Source organism: Episyrphus balteatus, chromosome 2, assembly GCF_945859705.1.
Source record: "Episyrphus balteatus chromosome 2, idEpiBalt1.1, whole genome shotgun sequence".
NCBI lineage: Eukaryota > Metazoa > Arthropoda > Insecta > Diptera > Syrphidae > Episyrphus > Episyrphus balteatus.
Window position 1 is genome coordinate 77,043,553 of NC_079135.1, and position 25,731 is coordinate 77,069,283.

General features: G+C 31.6%; 5 protein-coding genes across 9 annotated transcripts; 3 read left to right on the top strand and 2 right to left on the bottom strand.

Annotated features, from left to right (window-relative positions):
* The first annotated feature begins 1,755 nt into the window (after positions 1-1,755).
* LOC129908737 (vesicle transport protein GOT1B) lies at positions 1,756-5,873 on the top strand. 5 transcript variants are annotated; one of them, XM_055985464.1, is made up of 6 exons: positions 1,756-1,934; positions 1,994-2,085; positions 2,147-2,325; positions 5,186-5,267; positions 5,331-5,369; positions 5,757-5,873. In XM_055985464.1, the coding sequence occupies exons 1-6, from the start codon at positions 1,910-1,912 to the stop codon at positions 5,787-5,789; spliced, it is 450 nt and encodes a 149-aa protein (XP_055841439.1). In that variant the 5' UTR covers positions 1,756-1,909; the 3' UTR covers positions 5,790-5,873. The 5 variants fall into 5 exon arrangements, 3 of the variants coding, with proteins under 3 accessions (XP_055841439.1, XP_055841441.1, XP_055841440.1); XM_055985466.1 differs by lacking the exon at positions 5,757-5,873 and adding an exon at positions 5,444-5,572 and having other exon boundaries at positions 1,761-1,934; XR_008771323.1 differs by having other exon boundaries at positions 1,767-1,934; positions 5,331-5,446; positions 5,757-5,867.
* LOC129908735 (uncharacterized) lies at positions 5,632-8,144 on the bottom strand. Its single transcript, XM_055985461.1, has 8 exons — positions 7,541-8,144; positions 7,373-7,481; positions 7,162-7,297; positions 6,960-7,104; positions 6,813-6,889; positions 6,131-6,246; positions 5,950-6,064; positions 5,632-5,878 (listed from the first exon to the last, which is right to left on the bottom strand). Exons 1-8 carry the CDS (start codon positions 8,107-8,109, stop codon positions 5,682-5,684), a joined length of 1,464 nt encoding a protein of 487 aa, XP_055841436.1. The 5' UTR covers positions 8,110-8,144; the 3' UTR covers positions 5,632-5,681.
* A 3,021-nt stretch (positions 8,145-11,165) lies between these two features.
* Positions 11,166-11,864, bottom strand: LOC129910374 (uncharacterized). The gene has a single exon (XM_055987728.1). It carries the CDS (start codon positions 11,749-11,751, stop codon positions 11,194-11,196), a length of 558 nt encoding a protein of 185 aa, XP_055843703.1. The 5' UTR covers positions 11,752-11,864; the 3' UTR covers positions 11,166-11,193.
* Positions 11,865-14,896: 3,032 nt separating this feature from the next.
* LOC129910679 (nucleolar complex protein 4 homolog A) lies at positions 14,897-21,631 on the top strand. The gene is made up of 6 exons (XM_055988145.1): positions 14,897-15,167; positions 15,320-15,437; positions 19,733-20,365; positions 20,434-20,769; positions 20,831-21,024; positions 21,082-21,631. Exons 1-6 carry the CDS (start codon positions 15,030-15,032, stop codon positions 21,196-21,198), a joined length of 1,536 nt encoding a protein of 511 aa, XP_055844120.1. The 5' UTR covers positions 14,897-15,029; the 3' UTR covers positions 21,199-21,631.
* A 2,342-nt stretch (positions 21,632-23,973) lies between these two features.
* LOC129909856 (nuclear speckle splicing regulatory protein 1) lies at positions 23,974-25,353 on the top strand. Its single transcript, XM_055986975.1, has 3 exons — positions 23,974-24,087; positions 24,141-24,309; positions 24,368-25,353. The coding sequence occupies exons 1-3, from the start codon at positions 24,077-24,079 to the stop codon at positions 25,283-25,285; spliced, it is 1,098 nt and encodes a 365-aa protein (XP_055842950.1). The 5' UTR covers positions 23,974-24,076; the 3' UTR covers positions 25,286-25,353.
* Positions 25,354-25,731: the final 378 nt, after the last annotated feature.

A 25,731-nucleotide genomic window follows, 5' to 3' on the forward strand; every position in this document is an offset into this window, starting at 1 on the left:
GTAATTGTATGAAAAAATTCCAAACTGGAACATCAAAATTCAGCCATGGAAATTTTTTCATACAATTACCCGTCCCAACTAGCACAACAGCTTCTGTAAATTGAAATCTCTCTGGTTATACTTTTTATACAGCTTGTATTGAGCTTGCTTCAGAATTTAACTGCTTATAGAAGTTCGGACTTGTTTAACAACTTCTAATAAGTTGTATAAATACTGTTAAGGCTTGGCCACACCGGAGGGTATGCGGTAGCGGTACGGGTAGAGGTAGCGGTACTTGTATGAAAAAAATTCCAAACTGACATATCAACGTTCAGATGTTGAATTTTTTTCATACAAATATCGTTACCGCTACCCGTACCGCTGCCGCATACCCTCCGGTGTGGCCAAGCCTTTAAAGAAACTTAAACGAAGAAAGCTTGTTTTTCTTATAAGCCTGTTTAATGAATTAATAGAAGCTTTACAGAAATTACCAAGTTTTGTATTCGATTTTTGGTTTTGATATTAAATAATCTAGCTCGGACACTTTTTGGTTTTGACATTGAATAATTTAGCTCGGACATTTTTCTGCTATTTGAACTGATTAAGTTTTTGATTTCATTAATGAATATACTAGGATGGCCGAGTTGGTAGAGTGGTGGACTACCACCAAGCAGATACAAAGTTCGATTCCTCGGTGTGGTAAAAAAATTATATATAATTTGGTCAAGCATTTGACTATATGTACAAAATAACTACCTCATTGTTAAGGCTTGGCCACACCGGAGGGTATGCGGTAGCGGTACGGGTAGCGGTAACGATATTTGTATGAAAAAAATTCCACATCTGAATATGTCAGTTTGTAATTTTTTTCATATAAATATCGTTACCGCTACCCGTACCGCTACCGCATACCCTCCGGTGTGGCCAAGCCTTTAAAGGCTTGGCCACACCGAAGGGTACCTGCGGTAGCGGTACGGGTACTTGTATGAAAAAAATTCCAAACTGACACATCAACGTTCCGATGTAGAATTTTTTTCATACAAATATCGTTACCGCTACCCGGACCGCTACCGCATACCCTCCGGTGTGGCCAAGCCTTAAGACTTGGCCACACCGGAAGGTATGCAGTAGCGGTACGGGTAGCGGTAAGGGTAAATGTGTCAGTTTGGAATTTTTTTCATACAAAAGTACCCGTACCGTACCGCTACCGCATACCTTTCTGGTGTGGTCTTTCCTTATCTCTTTTGGGCTCTAGTGAAAACAAGATACTAAAAACTTGAACCGATGCTGAATCGTGCTGTACAACATGAATATTTTTGACATGACCAAATATACAGATTTATATTTTTCAAAAATATATCTCTAATATCGTGAGTGAGTTGCCACAAATTAATTAATGACGTACATTCTTAGAGGATATAATATATGGAGTTCTTGTTCCTATACCTAATACATTGTAACGCCATATGCATGGATAGAGGTCGCTGCCTTCGTTTTTCAATGAGAGTCCGGTTAAGCAGCTGTAAATAAACACGCTTGTTGATGACAGCCATCAAATGAAAATAAAATGGAGGCATGCACTCATCGAAAAACTTAAAGAAACTAGAGCCCTCTATAAAAGCTTCAAGAAACTAACAGCACAAGCACTCCATATATCCTCCATATATATACATTTTATAATTTATTATTTCATCAGAGCAGCCTCGTACACAAATTATGAAAATAAACAATAAAATGAACGTGTCAAATGCGAAATGCGTTAAGTTTTTTTTTTTTGCCAAAATATGAACACGTTGATTCTCAACAGCTGTTTAGCTGTCAAGTAACATCAAGTTTACGTGGACCTTTGACAACACCTAGGATATAAATTTTCCCTGGTCATTTCCAAGTTCTAGTTTTAAATTTTAAAATTATATTAAATTAGAGTAAAATGATTCAAGTTACAGATCTACAAAGTAAATACAGTTGTTTATTCTTTTCTTTTAAATAACAAAACATATATTTACTTTCACAGAAATTGGCATTGGCCTCGCATGTTTTGGGGTATCGTTTCTTTTTCTAGGAGTGATGTTTTTGTTCGACAAAGGACTACTAGCAATTGGCAATGTACGTAATTTTTAATTCAATTAATTGAAAATTTTGAAATTAAATTATATTCAATTTACAGATACTCTTTTTGAGCGGCTTGGGATGTGTGATTGGAGTTGAAAGAACGTTTAGATTTTTCTTTCAAAAACATAAACTTAAAGGAAGTCTTTCGTTTTTTGGTGGTATAACTGTTGTGTTATTGGGTTTTCCAATTATTGGAATGATTATTGAATCCTATGGATTCTTTGTCTTATTCAGGTAATGAAATAATAATTAAAAAGTTCTATAAATTTTAGGATAGGTGCTATTGATTATTGTGATTAGGTAGTTGTATGTACTCTACTCTACAATAAGTAGTTGTTTGTACCTACTCTACTGAAGTAACTATGGATTTCAACACAACTACGTTAACCGAAACCTCAGAGATGGAGCGTTGCGTCGGTGTCGTTGTTTTTTTTTGTGACAGAAAAGCATGTAAGATTCTTAAACTGAATCTAGACAATAGAAACTTAGCTATTATAATATATAATAAGAATTATAAAAGGTATATTCTTGGAAGAGTTACTTGTCAAACTGTTATATTCAAAAGACATGGCCCACCTTCAACAAAACACGATGGAATTGCCTTATTTGTAGGCTTAAGCACGAATTACAAAGCTTTATCGAATTAGAAGTACGAAGATCCGAGGAAGCTTTCATGTTAAAAATACGATCAGCCAAAAATTGCCATGTATTGCCATGTTCAAAATGGAGATCCTGTACAGGACAGTGCCCGATAAGTTGGAATAGCCAGCTCATATTATTTGTAAATATTCGTCACTCGCAACAATAGCTGCTTTCCTTTGAGAATAGTTATCTACTGCTTGGTACTTAAAGCTGCTTAGAACTCCTTTTTCAATATAGCAAAAGTAATTTTAAGTAGATAAATGTTCCCAAAAGAACGCAGCTAATGAGAAACCGATTACTTGATTTTTTCCAAGGCCTTGATGAGCCCTAGGAATCGAAGATCAAAGACTTCATCGCTTCGTTTTCTACTAAAAACATACCTGCGCTTTCAAGACCTCGTCATGAATATGTTGATGATAATGAGCATAGCATCCGTTAATTTAAAAAGCTAATCACCGACCAGGTTACTCGAGTTATGGGGTCATATGCATTCAAAATAGTAAATGCTTTTACTTGAAAAATTGTAAAGTATGAACGTTTTTTATCCACATTTTGTGAATATTTATTTATTTTTTCAGCAAGGCTTAAATTTGTTTTATAAAAGTATGGATGCCATCAGATAGTGCTGAGTAAATACAACAAGACCTCATCATTAGTTTATTTTTGACAAAAAGTGGACATGTGCCGTTTTCCCCTAGACCCTTTACTTATTGCTAGTATTTACTATTTTTTATGCATATGCGCTATGGTGTCAAAAGGACGCATATTAGTGTGATGAACGGACATATTTTAGTGTGATGAATTTTGTCACGCCGCATTTTCGATAGATTTGTTGATACTTTTCATTTTGAATCAGAATTTTTGACAAACTTATCAAATGATATACTTATGTCGTTTTCGATTGGCTCTCCGGAAGCGTCCGGAATCATTCAGAAGCCTTCTGAAAGCATTTTATTCGCACGAATATGACAGGCAGAACGCTTCTCAGAAGAGAAATTCTCTTCTCGATTTAAAATCGGAATTCACTCGAGAAGCACTAATACACGAATATTTAAAAGTCAAATTAATCACTCAATCAATATTTTTTTTATTTTTTGAAATAAATTAATTTTTTTCCGAAATAAATTTTTTAATTAATTTTCAAACTTTCTTAAAATATTTTGGAAACCAACTAACCTATTTATTTCTTGAATATTACCAATTTTTAAAAAAATTTGAAACATTTCATTTGAAAGAAAAATAAATTAATATAAATATTTGACATTTGAAATTTAAAAGAAAAACACACAAACACAAAAAAAAACAGAATTGAGTGGAGGCGATTTGACCTGTTCCATTCGATTTCAGAATGAGTGAATCCTTGAGTGAAACCAATCGAAAACGACATTAATGGCGTTTTCGATTGGCTCTCCGGAAGCGTCCGGAATCATTCAGAAGCCTTCTGAAAGTGTTTTATTCGCACAAAACTGACAGACAGAACGCTTCTCAGAAGAGAAATTCTCTTCTCGATTTAAAATCAGAAGCACTAATACATGAACACTAAAATGTCAACAAAAAAAATACTCAATCATTCTTTTTTTGTTGTCATTCAAAAATTTAAATTAAATTAAATTTAAAATTAATAAAAAGATTAAAATGGGTACCTTAATGCAGTGGAATGATTTTTTTTAACATTTTCTTCTTCCGTCGTCTTCAGATTTATAATTTTTATAATTTTTTCGTTTGAAAAAAAAAAAAATAATATCAATATTTGACATTTGAAATTTCACAAACACAAAATAAAAAAACAGAATTGAGTGGAAGCAACTTGACCTGTTCCATTCGATTTCAGAATGAGTGAATTCTTGAGTGAAACCAATCGAAAACGACATAATAAAACTTATGTCGTTTTCGATTGGTTTCACTCAAGGATTCACTCATTCTGAAATCGAATGAAACAGTTCAAATCGCTTCCACTCAATTCTGTTTTTTTTGTGTTTGTGTTAGTAGTTATTCTGTGAAATTTCAAATGTCAAATATAAATTATTTTTTTTCTTTCACACGAAATAATTATAAATTTATTTTCAAAAACGGTAATATTCAACAAATAAATGGGACAGTTGGTTTGTAGAATATTTTAAATAATTATATAATGCGTTTATTTGTTTAAATACAGAAAAAAAAAATAACATTTTGAATGAAAAACCAAAAAAATATTGATTGAGTGATTATTTTGACTTGTGAATAAGCATGTATTAGTTCTTCTTTATTTGATTCTGATTTTAAATCGAGAAGAGAATTTCTCTTCTGAGAAGCGTTTTGCTGTCATTTTGAAGTCAATAAAACGGTTTCAGAAGACTTCCAAATGCTTCCGGATGCTTCTGGACGTCCAATCGAAAACGACATTAAATCAAAACTTCCAATATTTTTTAAGGTTTGTATATTAATGAACAACTTATAAATATACTTTCAGTGGATTCTTCCCAGTAGCAGTCAATTTTCTCGGAAGAGTCCCAGTTCTGGGAAGTATTCTTAGTACACCATTCATCAACAAGGTATTTTTATTTTTAAAGCAAACTTTAAAACGAGTGCAATAATATATTTAAATATTATTTTAGATTGTTCAAAAAATTGGAGGCGATTCAAATCGAACGACGGTATAGTAGATGGAATTTTTAAATACAATTCTTCAGATCAAACGATTTTTTTAATTTACATCAAATTTTTGTAGTAAGTGAGTAATGCCGTGTGTGTTTCTGTGTTCGCGTTCGCTTATCAGTTGATTTAATTTCATTTATAACTCGAAGTTGCAAAGGCCCACAAGACAGCGCAAAACATGGAAGATAGTTTTTTTTTTTTTTTATAAAATATACAGTTTGTACAAAAGTAAATAAAATAAATTAAACACAAAACCATTCCTTGAAATTTGAAAAACAATGTTTTGTTTTAAAGTTTTTATTTGTTTGTGTTCAAAATGAACCCTGTATAATTTTAAGTAGTATACTCTTTAGAGTAATATTTTCATTTGGTTTGTTTTCTTTCAGAAATCCTGCTTCACAGGCAAATACCCGAGATAAAGATGATGATTTAACATTTATTTCAAAAACAGACATTTTCATGAAATTTTGGTGAAGCGTCATGTTTAGATGTTGCAGATGAAGGCTGTCTGAAAAATTAAAAAAAAAAAATCAATCTATTGAGAAAAAAATAATCAAGAAAAATTAAATATTAACTTACCAATTTCATAAAAACGACCAAGACTCCATTTAATAAGTGTTTGCAAAGGAAATTCAATAATTGTTCGCTGTATGGTTTTTATTAAAATTGTCACAAGGTAAATCGCTAAGCGTAACTGAAAATTTTATTTATTAAAAATTTAAAAAAATATAAATTTAACAATAAACCAAAGCACACTTACTGTGGTGAAAACTGTATAATACACTAAAATTGTCGGCAAAAGGAAAACTAAGGACGCGAAAAACATCGTAGCCAAATACAATTGACGGTTCATATATTCATGAGCTTCAACTCTATCTGAAAAAAAAAAAAAAATGAAAACAATAGTAAATATATTAATATAAATGCACGTGCAGAATATTTATTAAAAACAAAATAAAATATATTACATTTCTTCAATATATCCCAAAATATAGTAAAACGGCTGTAGTGCCCATCTGCTTATCAGTCGCAATCGAATTAAAATTTTATACATGTAATTAAATTTTAAGTCGTTCATTGACAAACGAAAATACTACTGTACCCAAAACTTAAAACAAATAATTCGAGATTCGAAAAAATAATCCATAAGTGAAAAAAGTTTTAAGTACTTTTTTTTTCATTTGGAAAAAAACATAAATTTTCATCTTTAAAATCTCGGTGCGAGAAAAAAATTATCTTTTTAACAAATATTTTGTCTGGGTTAACACTTATTTCTTCTTTGAAAAAAAAAATGTAGCCAAAAAAAATGTACTCTAAAGGAAAAGAATTGGTTTTGTGAAAAGGAATTGATTCGAGACTGTAAGTCGATACAGATTTTGCTGTAAGTTTGTTAATTATTTCATTACGATTGTTTTAATAAATTGTAAAAATAAATTACTTACTCTTGAGTGGATTTCGTCGTTTTCCCAAAACAACTTTCCATAATACTTGAAGACCTTTGATTTCAACTTTATATAATCTGTGAAAATAGAATGAGAATTAAATTATAAGAATTTTCAAGTTACATACTTGTATTTAAATATTCTTACACTGCTGTATATATATAAAAACTATGAGCATGCAAGCCAACAAGACCTATTAAATCGGCTAACATTGCAAGTTGAAATGAGAAACCCATTAAACCAACTAAAGCCATCGGTACGAAGAGCTGCCGCACAATTGGTTCAATTAGATCTATAATCAGTTAAATTTATCATAATGTTGTTTAACAAATTTCGAAATGATTCATACCCAAGAAAGTGGCCCACAAATCAATGTGATAAGTAAAACAATCCAAAAAGAAATTATTTAAATGGTCGTTTAACTTCAAACCAATCGGATTTCCTTTAAGAGCTCCTAGAAGTTGTCTCAGCTGATGTATGACATACTACTTGGCGTAATGTGTTTAAAACATAATTGTAAACGGAGAGGAAATACAATATTTAGAGCTAAGTTTACTTACGTGTGAAACTTGTATAAGATCATCTCCTGGCTTTGTAATGAAAAGCAACAATGTAATCATAACGACTACGCCTATTAACTTGTCCAGTACAATATTAGCTGTTCTTTTTCTGAAACACAAGACTCAATAAATTATGTCCATTCTAAACCAAACGGCTAATGTTTTTACCTAGTGGCTTTGATTGTCTTCCATTTAATATATTGTTCATATAAAACTAATTTTTTGAAACCCCAAAATATTGGTCGATATTCAACAATTGAAAATGATCTATGAATGCATTCCCATACAAATGAGATCAACATAGCTAGAATAGCTTGTCGATTAGCGGTTTTAGTTGGTTTCTTTTGGAACGACACTAGTAGATCATACAACATTCGAGTGTCTCCAGAATCTTTATCATATTTGCACTTTTTCTTTTCTGAATAGTGCAATTGTACAATCTTATGAGCATCATAGAGGAATATATTGGGAACTGTTGCATTAGAAGTTTTAATACTGAGTTTAGTTAAATAAATTGATGAATGTATGGAATCGTGGGAAAAAATCATAGACACATCTTTGTTTATTTTCTTTCCTGCTGGCACAACATAGCCTAAATGTCGTAATTCATTTCGATTTTCATCAGAAATAACAAAATAGGATATGGACTTTTCGGTAATTTGTATTTCACCAAAGATTTCACATTCTTTTTTATTGTAAAAAAGGTATTTTGGTAGAAAGATTTTCACGACACTCATGTTTTCATTTTTATTTTTATTTTTATGTTGTGATTTTTTTACGTTGAATATTCAATGTTTTTTTATTCGATGAGACGATGAGAAAAATGTCAAAGCAAGTAGATGTGTTCAATGATTTGAATAAAGTTGAAACAGAACAAGAGAGATTGGGAAGTTCGAGCATTTGTCCTTTTGTCTTCTTTTTCTTTTTACAGTTACCATTTTAACGTTTTAAACTCAGCGAAAACCAAAACAAACCATATTTGTTAATAAATAGAACATAGAAATGTATTTTAAATTTTGGTATTTTTTTCGATTTTTAAACACTAGATTAAGTTAAAGCATAACGTAGTTAACAAAAAAAAAAAAAAAAAACACTAGAAATCGATTTGTACGAGTTTTTTTTACCAAAAACAGTTCTTTAAAATCGAGCGCGTCTTTAAAAATTTGGTTTGTTTTGGTTTTCATACTGACAGTTGTGCGTAATTCCGAATTAGAGAAGAACAATATTCAAGTTTCTTATAGAACCATACATTTCCAGCATCATCATGAAGAGAAACGATCCTAGCAACTCTGGTGGTGACGTGCATAAACTTAATTTGTATAAAATAATTATATTATGAGCGCCACCTCCAAAAAGTGCTGACATGAACTAATACCTAGATTCGTCTTCATGAAAGTATCTACTATATTTCTATATACATTCAAGTAAATATATGTAATTAAAAGCATTTAAGTATATTTCAACTTTATTCCCAGAACTTCTATGTACGTGTTCCTCGGGGTCAGGGTCATTGAACAGAACTAATGTTAGCGAGATGAGTTCAAGTCCCTGAAGAAAAAAATTGAAATAAAGTTGTTTTCCATTCGGCTGTTGAGATTATAATCAATTTCCATTTGAAAACGAGTATGCACCGATTACCCCTTTTTCTAAGTGAATAATATTCTGAATTTGAAAAAAAAAATCAACATTATTTATGGAATAAAAAAGATTTTTTAACAATCCCATCAATATCGAAGGTGATAAAGTTACAAAACAGGGATAAAAAAAAATTATTTTTGATTTTATCAAAAACTGAAAGCCATTAATGCACAGGATAATAAAAATATTAGGTATGTACCTACTCAATAACCTTAAATTTTGGAATTTTACAAAATTGAATTTTGGTAAGCATAAGCATAGTAAGCTGATAGCGCTAAATTTTAGCTGAGTCTTTTCTCTCCAAACAGCAGCTAAATTCCTCCTGTGCGTTGTCGTATCCAAATTGAACGTACCTAATGTTTCCACTATAGGTTTTCCCCACAGTACACATAAAAAGGTAATATATTCCGAACTCACAGTACACATAATAAATTAATATATTCCGAAAAATGTCAAAATTTGTTTGTCAAAAAATGGGCACCAATCTGTCAGGCCGGCCCTTAGAGGATATAATATATGGAGTGCTTGTTCCTATACTTAATACATTGTAACGCCATATGCATGGATAGGGGTCGCTGCCTTCGTTTTTCAGTGCGAGTCCGGTTCCGCAGCTGTAAATAAACACGTTTGTTCATGACAGCCATCAAATGAAAATAAAATGGAGGCATGCACTCATCGAAAAACTTAAAGAAACTAGAGCCCTCTATAAAAGCTTCACGGAACTAACAGCACAAGCACTCCATATATTATATCCTCTAAGGGCCGGCCTTTAATTTTTATATTTCAATCGCAGTAAACAGGAAATTTGGTTTTGTTTTAATTTATAAAATGTCATTTGAAAAAGACATAAATTGAAAAATAACAAATTTTCTGCGTGTTTCGTCTCGGAAAATAGTAAATAACTGTTAAAAAATTAGTTGTGTGCGTGGTTTTTCGGTTTTTGTGCGTTTTTCGTCGGTAATTTAAACAATTAAGAATTACGGTAGTTGACATTGGTCGCCAAATTGTCATGTTTTGACAATTTGGCGACCAATGTCAGTTCGGAATATATTACCTTTTTATGTGTACTGTGTTCCGAACTGACATTGGTCGCCAGATTGTCAAAACATGACATTTTGGCGACCAATGTCAGCTACCTAATTCTTAATTGTTTAAAATACCGATGAAAAACGCACAAAAACAGATAAACCACGCACACCACTAATTTTTAAACAATTATTTATCATTTTCCGCGATGAAACACGAAATTTGTTATTTTTCAATTTATAATATTTTTAAATGACATTTTATAAGTTAAAACAAAAACAAATTTCCTGTTTACTGCGATTGAAATATAAAAATTAAAGGCCGACCTTACAGATTGGTGCCCATTTTTGACAAACAAATTTTGACAACGTTCGGAATATATTACCTTATTATGTGTACTGTGGGTTTTCCCATCCCAGATTTTTTGGATATAAAAACCTTAATCCAGGGAATTAGAAACAAAATATTAATGCACTTAAAAATTTATAATTGTTACTGTGTAATAAGTGTTCCCAATACATACAAAAATAATATTTTTTTATTATTATTTAACTACAATGACCTAAAAAGTGAAAAAGTGGGAAATTTACAAAAGTTAACGTTATTTATTTCTCTCTAGCGCTATTTGTTTTTGGAAAAATCAAAAAAAAATATTTTAAACCAAAAAATAAGCTTTCTCCTTCATTATTTTTAATTCTGTGGTCGGAAAAACTGTCACAAAATGAGTTTGAAAGTTTTCACTTTTTGACTTTTTGCAAAAAGTGGCCGTTGTAGTTATACCTTTACTTGGGAGATCTTGAAGAACACTGTCTCAGGTTATACCTACATTATCAAAATGTGAAAAAAGGTAAACAAAAATACTCTTTTCAATATAATATTGACTAGATTATTAACGGTCAATACATAGACGAATAGAAACACGGACTGAACGATGTGGTTTTGAAAATGACCCCAGTGGTTTCCTGTAGTAAAAAAATTACTAAAGAACTAGGCAATACCATTCCCTTAAACAAAAACAACGAACGAAGCGTTACCATGGTTAATGTGCATATCAAGTTGCACAGAACTCATATTCAAAACAGTTCATACTTACTTTGATTGTTTAAAAACTTAATTTAAAAGAAAAACATTTTGTTAATTTTATTTTTATTACAAAATCATTTCTTTTTCCCCAGCTTAGGATTCACAACACCATAGTTCTTCGAAATGTGATTAACTGGAGCCTTTTTGTTGTTCTTCCGTTTAGCTGCAGCAACATTCTTTCGTATGCTACATCTAACCGAAGCAGCACCCGTTTGATTTTTACCCAGTTGATGGAATTTTTGTCTTTCTTCCCTAATTTGTTTTAGTCTCTTCTTTTCACCCAAGAGTTCCTTGTAGTTCTTGCATGGTTTTTTTGGAGCTTTGGCACCGAGTTTAATTGCTTGCACTAATTGCATCTTTTTTTTGTTTTTTGCCTGGACTCCATTTAGGGCAAAGTTGATGACTTCGTGTCTTGCCCTTTTAATATCAAATTCCAAATCATCTTTTTTATTTGGTGTGTTGTTTGAAGAAAGTGGTTTATCACGCTTGATAATGGTTTCGGGTTTTTGCTCCCGCCTTGTTTCCGACTGTGTTTTTGGCTCTTCAAATACTGTTGCAGTAAATGTAGGTTTATTTTTTAGCAACAATGCAGCTCGCGTTGGAACAGCTTTGAATGCGTGTTGGTCGCTCATTTTTTGCAACAATTTATTTATTAGTTTCTTATATTTTTATATTAATTTAATTTTGATTAGTTAAAAAATGTATGTAAACAAAACATGTGTTGCAAATGTCAAAACTAATGACAGTTAATTATTAAGGGCATATTCACACTCTTCAACAAATGAATATGTGTAAGACCTGTTTGACTACTTTTCAAAGTTGCAAAACCCTCCCAAATCAACGACGGGGACAAAAAATAACACTGCCGGTAGCATTTTCTATCGTGTGAAATTGTAGCGACACAGTTTTTTGTTTCTTGATGTTTATCTTGATTAAAAAAAAAATATATAAATTGTTTTTTACGTGATGTCGTATAAAGTTAGCACTACATATGGAGGGCTACGAGCTGAAGTGAACCAAGTCAATAAAAGTGAATTCGGAGATATAACAAGTTAAGCCTGGTACGCAGATCGAGCTAAATTTTAACCGAGATACAATTCCCATACAAGTTATCGATAATTTGTATGGGATGGTTTTTAGCTCAAGCCTGGTACGCAGCTCGCGCTAAATTTTAGCTCCCATACAAAATATCGAAAAATTTTATCTGAGCTAAAATGGATCCCATACAAATTATCGATAACTTGTATGGAAATTTTATCTCGGCTAAAATTTAGCGCGAACAGCGTACCAGGCTTAATTTGTATGCGAGCTAAAATTTAGCGTGATCTGCGTATTAAGCCTTAACTATATTGGCTCAAAAAGTGAAAAAGTACAAAAGTGAAAATTTTGAAACGCATTTTTATGTAGTTTTTCGGGGTAGAAAATTAAAACAAATGATGCGGAAAGCACATTTTTTGGTCCAAAAAACAATTTGTATAAACTTTTTCACAAAACAATTGTGCTAGGCAGAAAAAAATATTTTCGCTTTTGTACTTTTTGAAAAAGTGGTGTATGTAGTTAAGCCTGGTACGCTGCCCAACTAGCACAACAGCTTTTGTAAATTGAAATCTCACAGGTTCTACTTTTTATACAGCTTGTATTGAGCTTTCTTCAGAATTTAACTGCTTATAGAAGTTCGGACTTGTTTAACAACTTCTAATAAATTGTTTAAATACTGTTAAAGAAACTTAAACGAAGAAAGCTTATTTTTCGGATAAAGGCTTAACTACATACACCACTTTTGGAAAAAGTACAAAAGTGAAAATATTTTTTTTCTGGCTAGCGCAATTGTTTTGTTAAAAATAGTATATACATTGTTATTTAGACCAAAAAATAAGCTTTCTGCATCATTTGTTTTAATTTTTCAGGCCGAAATATTATACAAAAATGCGTTTGAAAATTTTCACTTTTGTACTTTTTTCACTTTTTGAGCCAATGTAGTTAAGGCTTAAAGGCTTGGCCACACCGGAGGGTACGCGGTAGAGGTACAGGTAACGGTACGGGTATTTGTATGGAAAAAATTCCAAACTGACACATCAACGTTCGGGTGTGGAATTTTTTTAATACAAATATCGTTGCCGCTACCCTTACCGCTACCGCGTACCCTCCGGTGTGGCCAAGCCTTAAGCCTGTTTAATGAATTTATAGAAGCTTTACAGAAATAACCAAGTTTTGTATTTATTTTTGGTTTTGACATTAAAAAATCTAGCTCGGACACTTTTTGGTTTTGATATTGAATAATTTAGCTCGAACATTTTTTTGATATTTGAACTGATTAAGTTTTTGATTTCATTAATGAATATACTAGGATGGCCGACTGGGTGGAGTGGTGGACTATACCACCAAGCAGATACGAAGTTCGATTCCTGGGTGTGGTAAAAAATTATATGCTTTTAAAATTATTCTTAATAGATATACTAAAAACTAATGGAATATTGTATGTAATATCAGATCAAAATTTTTATGATTTAAAACCAGTTAAAAAAGAATTCATTTTTGTTTTTGAAGTTGTTTTTTTTTTTTAAATTTCGATAAGACATGTATTAAAGAGCTATACAAGCTCTTCCAAAGCTATCTGTCAAATCTCAGAGCTTCGTTAAAGCTTCGTTTAAGATCCTTATAGAGAGTAAAATTTTCACTTTTTGACTTTTTGCAAAAAGTGGCCGTTGTAGTTATGCCTTTTCTTTTTTATATTCATATTAGGGGTATTCCCGATCCGGTGCAACAAAATTGTGTGAAATTTTATGTTTCTACTATTAAGCCTGGTACGCTGCTCGCGCTAAATTTTAGCCAAGATAAAATTTCCATACAAGTTTTCGATAATTTGTATGGGACTCATTTCATCCCGGCTAAAATTTTTCGATAATTTGTATGGGAGCTAAAATTTAGCGCGAGCTGCGTACCAGGCTTTACAAGTACCAAAGGTTAATTTTGCACCATTGTATTTTATTTTTGCAATAGGGTTAGGGTATAGCAAAAGTGTAAAAGTGTAAACAAATTGTAGTCTGTATATTTGTTTTTTTTTAGTTAAAAGAAATGTTACACTTTTGCACTTTTACAACGATACAAGACCATTTGCATCGAATCGTGAATATCTCTATTATGTTAATATACACTTATTTTTTATAAAAGAAAGACCATACACAGGATAGGTATACGGTAGTGGTACGGGTACGGTACGGGTATTTGTATGAATAAAGGCTTGGCCACACCGGGTACATGAGATAGTGGTACGGGTAATTGTATGAACAAAATTCCACATCTGACACATCAACGTTCAGATGTGGATTTTTTTTAATACAAATATCGTTACCGCTACTTTTACCGCTACAGCATACCCTCCGTTGTGGCCAAGGTTTTAAGGCTATAGGCTAGGCCACACCGGAGGGTATATGGGGTAGCGGTACGGGTACTTGTATGAAAAAAAAAATTCCAAACTGACACATCAACGTTCAGATGTGGAGTTTTTTTCATACAAATATCGTTACCGCTACCCTTACCGCTACCGCATACCCTCCGGTGTAGCCAAGCCTTTTAAATGGATTTGAATAGTTTAAAAAATTGTTTGTTTTGAAAAATGTTGTCATGCTGGTAGATGAGAGCCCAAATAGAATTTTTTCTATATAATGAAAACTCGGCCTTAAGAAAAATAACACACAGCTGACAACAGAACGAATGGTGTAGGGGAAATTTTTCGTCAAATCAACTGCGTTTACACTCCACAGTTGTTAGTTATTTTTTTTTTCTTTACTACGGCAGGCTCGGTCAGTAGCCATCGCCATCACATCATCGTGTTACAGAAAATAAATAAAAGGAATCAGCAAAATTAATTGAAAAATATTAAAACACAGACAAAATATACAAAATAAAAATGATGTCTACTGACCAGAATTCCATAATACACAATCCAAACAAAGCAATTGCCAAGGAATTGAAATTTAAAGCAAATGAATTTCTAAATTCCCGACGAAATGCGAACAATTTATTAGACATCATTGGCCACCTCGAGGTTTGTGTGTGAAAAAAAAAAAAAAAATATGTTCCTGCTCTCGTTGTATCCATTTTTTTTATTTTGTTCAATAATTTTATATACGAGTATATTTGAAATTGAATGAATTTTCAAGTCCTAACTTAAATTTTCACTTTTTGTTCCCGTTTTAGCAATGTTTAACACAGAAGCAACCAGTTACTTCATGTATTCTTACCCTGGAAGTTATATTCACAGAACTTTTGAAGCGACGAGAAATGTGCATTACTATAACGCCACTCAAACCAAAAGGTAAAGTGAAGTCATTGAGTTATATTCGATACGAAAAATTGCAAAATACAATATTATTTTATGTAAGCTTATTTAGTATAGCTGTGCTTAGTGGTTAAATAATGAATAGTTACTTCGTATGATTAAATATTTTGTCGATACATATTTTTTCTGATCACATTTTGTTGACAAATAATAAATAATAAGCACGTTTTTATTCAATATTATGTTTAAAGGTAAACTTTGGGGGTATCAGGTACCTATACTAAAAGTTGAAAGGTTTTTAATTTAATTTCAATAATATTGTGGCTTCGTGTGTAACATACCCATTTTATCCCTTTCTATAAAAGAGATATTTTATAAAGGAATTAGGATATTTTTTTTACGAATTTTCTTTACAGCTTCCAATAAGCATTGATGAAGTTTTTGCTACTCATTTCTCATTGATATGAGTATTTACCTTTTTTAAAGATTTTATACCAAAAGATTTTTTTAACATATTGAAAATAACACAATTGGAATGTAGAATTAATTCTAACTAGAAAAAAGTATGAACTATTAATCAAAATTTGCTATTTTGATCAAAATTAGCTGAAGTTTATTTTTCGTTTCTCGTCCTTAAGTAAAGATCCATTTCCAATAAGAAAAAATTGAAATGAGACAGCTCGAAGATTAACTCAAGTTATTTGTTGACTAAAGCTTTTTATTTATTGTCCTTTTACACTACTGGAAAAAATTAAGGGATCAAAAAAAAATTCCAAATTTTTGGGCAAATTTCAACAGGCCGTAACTTCGAAAGAAATGGTCGTACAAGAAATCGATAAAGAAGGAAATTGTAGCTCCAAGTGTCTAGTTTTTGGATTAGAACTTTAAAAATTTTTAACCTCTGCGGTTTTTGAGTAATCGTAGAAAAACCAGCAACAAAAAAATTTTCAAAATTTTTTTAGTTTTTTTTTTGGTCTACGGGCGTGGAAAATTTTTTTTTAGCTTAACCACTATAAGGATCGGATACTTTGTTCATTTAGCTTTAATTTGGTTTTTTCAACACCTCGATACGTCCACTTCTCGCCGAGATATCGGTCTTCAAATGGAAAAGGATCCTTTTGTGTTTGATTATCGATATCTCAGCAACCAATGATCGCACAGAAAGTTAAAGGTGGGTTTCAAGAACTTGAATGAATTCTCCTTAACGGCTAGCCATTGCTTTTCCAAAAAAAATTTTTTTCTTATTTTCACATGAATTTGAAAATGCAACAAAAAAAGGGCTTTTGGTGGTTTTTTGGAAAATCGAGCGCTAGATCGAAAATATTGAGGAAACCACTAATGTTAAGTGTGCCTTTTACAGTTCAATATGTCCACAAAAACTCTACAAAAAATCAAATTAATCCAGCCAGCCGTTTTTTTTGTTTCACTCGATCGAATTTTTGAAAAAATTAAAGGATCACGTTTTTTGCTCTGAAAAGCTCAATTTTCTTTTCTCATTTTGTAATGAGAAAAAAAATTGTTTTTTCTAGCTTTTTCCACATTTTTGCTCCAGAAAAAGCTTAAATTTAAAACAAAACAAAATTAAAAAAAAAAAAAATTTCAAAAAATAAAATTTTTTTTCTCTTAAACTTTTCAAGAGAAAAAAATTCAAAAAAATTTTATTTTTTGGAATTTTGTTTTGTTTTAAATTTAAGCTTTTTTTGGAGCAAAAATGTGGAAAAAGCTAGGAAAAACAATTTTTCCCCGCCCGTAGACCAAAAAAAAAAAACTAAAAAAATTTTGAAAATTTTTTTGTTGCTGGTTTTTCTACGATTACTCAAAAACCGCAGAGGTTAAAAATTTTTAAAGTTCTAATCCAAAAACTAGACACTTGGAGCTACAATTTCCTTCTTTATCGATTTCTTGTACGACCATTTCTTTCGAAGTTACGGCCTGTTGAAATTTGCCCAAAAATTTGGAATTTTTTTTTTATCCCTTAATTTTTTCCAGTAGTGTATATTAACTTTGTAATCCCAACTGGCACATATCTATTTGCTAAAGAGTCAACTCAAAATAAAATTTAAATCAAAAACCTATAAAAAATAATCGTAAGTAGTTTGAATCCGAAAAGGGTAACTATCTGAATCTATGTATTTATATAAAATGATCATAAAACATGAGGTTGGAATCTCAAAACGTGTCTGTTTCGCTAATAGGTTAGGTTTTCTGTCCCTTCAATTGGTTGAGTTTATAATTGAACATTCTATAAAACAAATAATAGCTAAATTGTGAAAAAGCTAAAACTGCAGCCATTACAATTGGTGGTAGAACCCTAAAGTTGGTATACAGTTTAAGTACCTACGTGTTAACGGTTGGAATCGATAACTGAACGGCAACCTTTCGTCAATTTCGGGTGTTACTTGGTATTTTTAACGGAAGTTACTTCTAAGTGTGAGTAAAATTGTCCTGCTTGCGTATTGTTCAAATAAAATATGAACCAACACTACCAAATACCAAATACTGAAATGTCAAGCGAGTTGTTTGATAAAACCTTTGTTACACTTTATATAATCTGAATCGCTACAATATAGATATATATTACAATTCCAATTGAAATGCAATTAACCACTGTTACTTCCTTGGCTAGTGTCGTCTGTTAACAAAGGGTGCTTTCATAATTGCATGGTTGCTTTGTTTACATGCGGTCATTTGCGATCAGACTAATGTCAGAAAAACTATTTGCGCATGTATTTTACTTTGAGTTTATGAACACTTTTTCTGATTTGAGTCTCTTGTCAAAAGTTTGAAGTTTCAATTCAGCCTCCTCTTTAAAATAAACCAACTCCATCCTTTAAGAAAAAATCTTTTTTTTAAACATTTCTCCAAATGTTTACAAATTTATTATATGCAAAAAATTCGCGTCTATTTTTGTTATTTTGACTTGAATTTTGAATTTCCATTCAAAATTTTGATAGAATTGAGAAATAAAGGAAAGCTGTATCATTTTTTACTTCATGTTACTTCTTTCTTCAAGTTGAAATTCATTGCGCCTGGGAATTTATGAACACCTGACATTTGTCATTTGCATTAATGAAAGCTCTGCATTCGACAGGCTTGCGCAACCATGCATTTATGAAAGCACCTAAAAACTGATCGTAGAACCTTTCTTTCAAATACTTCAATAGAGCAACCAAATGAAAAAAAAACCCTTTTCAACTTGATTCACTTATATGTATATGATTTGTTCATTGTCCAACATTGTAAAACGTGTGTAACGAATAACTGTCGCGTAGAGCTTTCTTTTCAGCCCATAGGGCATTTATTGGTTACAAAAGGTGGTAAAGTTATCACACGGCTAAAGTGGATTAGGATTCTTCTATGAGAATTATCACTTCAGTCAGCTGCGGCTTCCGTTTACACGTGAAAAGTTGGCATTACCAATTTTGTTTGGTTTTAAAAAAATTTGGAATGTTCTATATTAAAACCTTTTTAACAAAGTTTTTTTTTTTTTTTTAAATGGTCCGAAATTGATATTTTCTTCACCAAAAACATAAAAAAAAAGTTCAAAATTCGATATCTCGAACGTTATTCGAGTTTATAAAGTCAAAATCCAACTATTTTTGTAAAATAAAAAAACCAAAAAATCTTTTGCATTTTTGTCATTTTTGGGGTTATATAAAAAAAATGATTTAAAAAAAGTTGTACAGTAGCGAGCAAAAAAAAAAATGCAAACGAAAGAGGTTTAAAGAGTTTTGAACAAGAACTAAGTTACCAAATTTGGCATATTGAAACTTTTTTATTTTCATTAAATTTGTGGAATATTTTACTCCAAAACCATTACTTGGTCAAAAGTCTGCCTAAATATGCGAGCAAAAAAATGCAAATGTTTACATTTTTTTTTTTTTTTTTTTGCTCGCTACTGTAGATGTTATTATTTGTTATCTACAAATTTTGTATTTAAGGAGGTCTACTTTTCACAGAAATCTTAAAAAACACGATTTTCAACACCCACTACAGTTTTGCGAGCACGCACCCCCTCTCACCCAATTTGTTTGTAGGCAATTTATTTTTCCGCTTTCATACTCGTATACCATTTATGAGAAATCGTAAAATGTGTGAAGGATTAGTGATCCATTTGAGGGGAGAATATCCCTGGCTACAATAGAACATTTTGATTTGCTAGAGAATTAAAAAAGATAATCCAGAAATTTGAAAGGGTTTTAAATTCTAAGGTATCCAAAGTGGATTTTACTTAGATCCCACAAGTTATTTACTGAAACTTAAAACGTACGAAATAAATTATATTATAATAATACCAAATTAAAAAAATTTAATATATGTATTTTTTTTAGATCAAAGTCCAGAAACAAAATACAAAGAATGGCTCCAGGAACGTTTTGAAGAAGCAATTAAACTTATTCTCGCCTGTATTAAAGTTGAAAAAACAAATGAGAGCTCACAAGCCCTTGTCACCAGTATGAAACTAATGTCTTGGGAAGGCAAATATCCCCTTGAACAAACAGACACTTATTGTTTCCCAAAATTTCGATTGCGCTACATTTTGTTAGCTCTCCTCTCCACAGAGCGTTCCAACAGTCAACTGATCAATCGATTCAGAGAATATGCTGATTACATTGATATAGTTTATTATTCCTGGAAAATGATACCAACATTGGCAACAAAGGCAGCATTCGAAAATGAAATGTTTGCACACAATTATCTTGATTTGATTGATGCTCTTGCGGTAAAAAAAGAAATGCCCGATGATGCCAAGTTATTGTGCTCATTGGAATCACCACGACCCGAAAACTACGATTACCATTCAATGAGGAAAGCAATCAATAAAGTTTGGAACTGCATTATGCAGTGGGATATGAAAGAAACCATACACAAGCAGGTTCTGATTGTATTACTTGAACGAATTCTGCCACATTTGGAAAAACCCATACTGCTTACAGACTTTCTTATGGATTCGCTTGATTTTGGTAAGTTCCCAATTATGTTAAATCCTCCAAAGGCAAACCATAATAATAATACAAATAAATAATTTCAGGTGGTCCGATCGGTTTGTTGGCCTTGCAAGGACTTTTCACACTCATTCAAAAACACAACATTACCTATCCGAATATCTACGAGAAACTATATTCTATGTTTGAACCTGAAATCTTTCACACAAAGTTTAAGGCTCGACTTTTCTATCTGGCCGACATATTCCTTAGCTCATCACATTTGCCAGAGAGCTTAGTAGCTGCATTTGTTAAGAGACTAGCCCGCCTTAGTCTCATAGCACCACCCCAAGACGCCATAATTATCTTGTATTTTATTGGAAATCTAATTTTAAGGCATCCAGGTCTCAAGCGGTTGATTTGTTCACAAATAGTAGTTGAAGGTTAATATCAAACGCGTCATTGTTTTTTAAGAGACGCCTTAAACTTTAATTTGTTTTTTAGTATCTCGAGATCCTTTTATTATGGATGAGAGAGAACCGACAAAATCAAACGCTCTAGAAAGTTCACTTTGGGAGATTGTAACGATGCAAAAACATGCGTTGCCATCCGTTGCCACAGCAGCTAAGTTCATATCACAGCCATTGCCAAGTACAGAATGGGACCTATCAACTGTGCTAGAAATAAAAGAAGATGATGTAAGTTTTAAACAAAACAAAAACTTATCAAAAATAATATTAAATTTTTTGTTTTAGATTTTCGATCAAGAAATTGCTAAGAAGACAAAACAATATGCTTTGGCATTTGAGAGGCCGCATTCAATGTTTCTGGCAAAAAACGACAAAGTGATACAATATTGGAAACTATTTTAGAAAGCTCTTTCATTGAGGGGCAATTTAACCAACACATGTCCCAGCTCAGCCCATAGCCTATTAATTGTATAAGAGATATATATTTTTATTTCGATTGATTTAAAAAATACAAAAAAAAAAAACAGACAGACATGAGAAAAGAACTACAAGATAAAAAAAGATTTATCCGACGAAACCTATGTACGTATTTGTATTTCGTGTAGAAATAGTAAGAATCTTTATAGTTAGATTATAGTAGTTATAATACGAGAATTTGCCTAGAAGTTGGCCGTGATTATAATTTTCAGTTTATTATTTTGTTTTGTTATCGTTAAAATTAAATAAAGAAATGCACGTGGTACATTATTGCCACTTAAAAAAAAAATGTAGAAGACAGAAACTATGTAAAATAAAAACATGAATAACTTCATTACGCTTTGATACAAACAAACAATTACTACTTAAACTCAAATTTTTATTGATCTGGACGCGGCATGTTTGAGCAAGACATGAATTTAAAAAATTGATTTTAAAATTATTTGTTGCGATAACATGTCTCCATGGGATGCATACGAAACGTATTTATATGGGACACTGGAATCCCAAATTGCAAGTGACACGGGACATGCCACAACTTCGTAACCCAAGGGAACACGAAGTATGTATTTCGTAGGCAACACGAAAATGTCCCTAGGACATTGAAAAAATGAAAAAATCCAAAATTTCAGTACCGAAGTTTTCCAGAGTTCACGATATTTTTTGGGGAATTTTTGGATTTAAAAAAAAAGTTAATTTTTTTTTTGAAAAATCAATTTTTTTGAAAATGGATGAATTAATTTTATTGAAACTTTGTTTTTATATGTCGATTAATATTTCCTTTATTGATGGCATACCAAATTTTGTTTGAATTTTTTTTTTAACATTATTAAACGAAAAAATATTTTTTTAGAAAGCTCGTACGATTTTCAAACCAAACATTTCTAGAAATTAATTGTACAAGAAATCAAAAGGAATAATTAATGTAACTAAAACCGTTTTTTACATTATTATTAAGTTTTATATTTTTTAAATTTCCTTAAAAAAAAATCTTTTGGAAAATTTTAATTAGCTTTAATAATCCAAGCAAATTTTCGAATAAGAGTAAGTACGTGCGACCCATTTGTGTATTTTATTAGTGGACTCTTTGCTTATTAAGCGCTCATGGCTTTCAGGTTTTTATAACAGCTGGTCAATCAGAGCATCTACAAAATCTTTAAACGCTAAGCCTAGAAATAATAATATTGTCATATTTGTGTTGAAAATATGTAAAATCAACAGCCATATGTGTTTTTCTCTCAACTCCGATGATTTTAATAGATTCCAGACAAAGAAATGCAACCCAGAATGGATGAAAACTGATAACTTTAGACATTTTTTTAAAATTCCCATAAAAGTTATCGATAATTTGTATGGGATACGTTTTAGCTCGGCCAAAAATATTCGATAATTTGCTGCGTACCAGGCTTAAAGTACCTTGTACTAATTCAAAATTCAATGCTCCCATTAGGTTTTATTCAAAAACAAGAACAGATGCAAAAATGTTTTGTCGTTTTTGAGAAATTAAAAAAAGATGAAAGCTCCTTTTTTCTTATTGGAACTTGTTGTTAAATTAAGGCTTGGCCACACCGAAGGGTATATGCGGTAGCGGTGTACGGGTAAAGCCTTAACTACATTGGCTCAAAAAGTGAAAAAGTACAAAAGTGAAAATTTTCAAACGCATTTTTGTATAGTTTTGCGGCCTGAAAAATTAAAACAAATGATGCAGAAAGCTTTTTTCTTGGTCTAATAAACAATTTGTATACTCTTTTTCACAAAACAATTGCGCTAGCCAGAAAAAAATATTTAAACTTTTGTACTTTTTCAAAAAGTGGTGTATGTAGTTAAGCCTAAAGCCTGGTACGCTGCTCGCGCTAAATTTTAGCTACCATACAAATTATCGAAAAATTTTATCTGAGCTAAAATGGATCCCATACAAATTATCGATAATTTGTATGGGAATTTTATCTCGGCTAAAATTTAGCGCGAGCAGCTTACCAGGCTTTAATAGTAAGAACAAAATTCCAAACTAGAACAGCATTTAGGTGTGGAATATTTTTCATACAGTTACCCGTACCGCTACCGCATACCTTTCCGGTGTGGTTAGCTTTTAATTTATGAAACATTAAATTCTTCGGCTTATTTGTTAAACATTCATCAGAGTTCTACGAGAATAAAATTAAGTCTGACCTGTGAATTTGTGTTCCTATGAAAATACAGTATAAGATCGCTATTTATTTTTAGAAATAAGTGGATTTGGCTTATCTAATTTTTCGGTATAGGTACGGGTGACGGCAATATGGGTACTTGTATGAAAAAAATTACACATCTGTGGTCTATTTCACCAAAAACAATTCACAATCACAAATTTTTATTTGTATACTTGTTTTAAACAAATTTGTAACTTTTTGTATGTATTCAAAAGTTGGTGGAACAGAATTTGTCAATTATTTTACATTTTTTGTGAAAAAATACTTGTAAATAATTGTAATTTGTAAGATGGTGAAATAGGGCCCTGAATATTGATGTTCCACTTTGGAAATTTTTTCATGCAACTACCCACACTGCTACCGCATTCGCATACCCTTCTGGTGTGGTCAAGCCTTTAAATGAAAAAAATTGAAATATTTGAATTTTAGGTCTGAATACGACCATTTTAAGACCTGAACGTGTCCATTCATACAAAACGTAATTATACATCACTAAACGTAATCAAATGTCACTAAACGTAATTAAACGTCATCTAACTTCTTTCAACAGCGGATTCAATTTTGTTTTGATTTTTGTTTAAACAAATTTTGTCTGCAAAAAATTAAGCCAAACCATGTCCAAGCAGTAAGTATTGAATAAAATTTTCCTAAAACAATTTAATAATTTCCTCCTTAAAGATATGGTCTAATTATTCCTGGTAAACAAAAACCAATAGAACCTCCAAAGAGCGACTTTTCAAAACCATCGATTTTTGGCGAGAGCAGTGAATCCGATGACGACCATGGACTACCTCAGTTAAAGATGAAATCTGCTCCATATGCTCCTGGTGCTACAGAAAAAAGAATTGTCAGTAAACAATATTATATTTGAAATAGCGTTTAAAATATTTTGTCAATATTTTTAGGCAAAAAAATTGCAAGAAAAAGCTCTCAAAGAAGATCCAACTGTATTCCAATACGATGAGTTGTACGATGAAATTGAAAACAAACGCGACGAAGCAAAAAAAGCCAAAAGCAATGAAGTCAAGAAACCAAAATACATTGGTCGTTTGCTGCAATGTGCCGAGAAGAGAAAGCTGGAAAATGAGAGACGAATTGAGCGAATGGTACAAAAAGAACGTGAACAAGAAGGTGAAGAATTCAAGGACAAGGAATCATTTGTCACATCCACATATAGAAAAAAACTTGAAGAAATGCAAAAGGCAGAAGATCAAGAAAAACGAGAGGACTATCTAGAGGCAATTGGTGATGTGACAAAACAGAAAGATTTAGATGGTTTCTATCGGCATTTGTATGAACAGAAATTGGGACCAAAAGAAAGCACAAATAAAGTGATTGCTTTACCGGAAGTAGTTCCTCCTCAAGACGACGATAATATTGCTTATAAGCCAATTAAATCCGGTAAACCAAGAGCATATCGCAAACGTAAGTCTTCGGCTGAAGAAGAGGAAGAAAGTGTTACAACAGAACCCACAAAAAGAGCCCACATTCAATCCAATCTGGATGCTGACTCTGACTTTAGTATTGATTCTTCGTCCGATGAAGATGAGACTTCTAAAAAGAAAACCAATAATTTAAGTGTTGAAATAAAGAAAGAACCAGAAGAGGAAGAAAAACAACCAACAGCTGAAGTTACATTTGCAGTTCCTAAAGAAATTAAATTGGAAACAGTCAAGAAGGAAGAAGAAATTGTGGAAGAAAAAGAAATTGTAAGTAAACCAACAATAGATAGGACATTGATATGGAAAAAACGCACCGTTGGAGATGCTTTCGATGCAGCTCTGCAAAGATATTTTCAACGTAAAGCTGCCAGAAATGGTTAAATGGGTTAGTGGGTAGAACTAAGCAGATTTTTTTTTATTCTTAATAAATACAAATATAATTTAATCAATTCATCTTAGTTTGTTCTTTTCTTCTTATACATATTATATTATTTATATATCGTCGTCCAAGAAAAAACTCACTAACTACATACGATTTCAATAGCAGTTAGTGAGTTTTTCCTTTGAACCGACGATATAAAATATAGTTCGTTTGTACGCTTATAACAAACGAACAGAGAAGAGAAAGCGGGAGAAGTAAAATCGAATTAATTCTTTTTGCATGCTCTTTGCATTTGTTAAATAAAGGTTTATGTTACAAAACAATTAAAAAAAAATAAAAAACAAAAAACGATCTACAAAGCGGGTGAGGGTTACTCTATATAAAAAGTTTTAATGCAAATGCATAGGTAATAAAGTTGCTGGGTTTAGGTTAAATGGTCAAATGT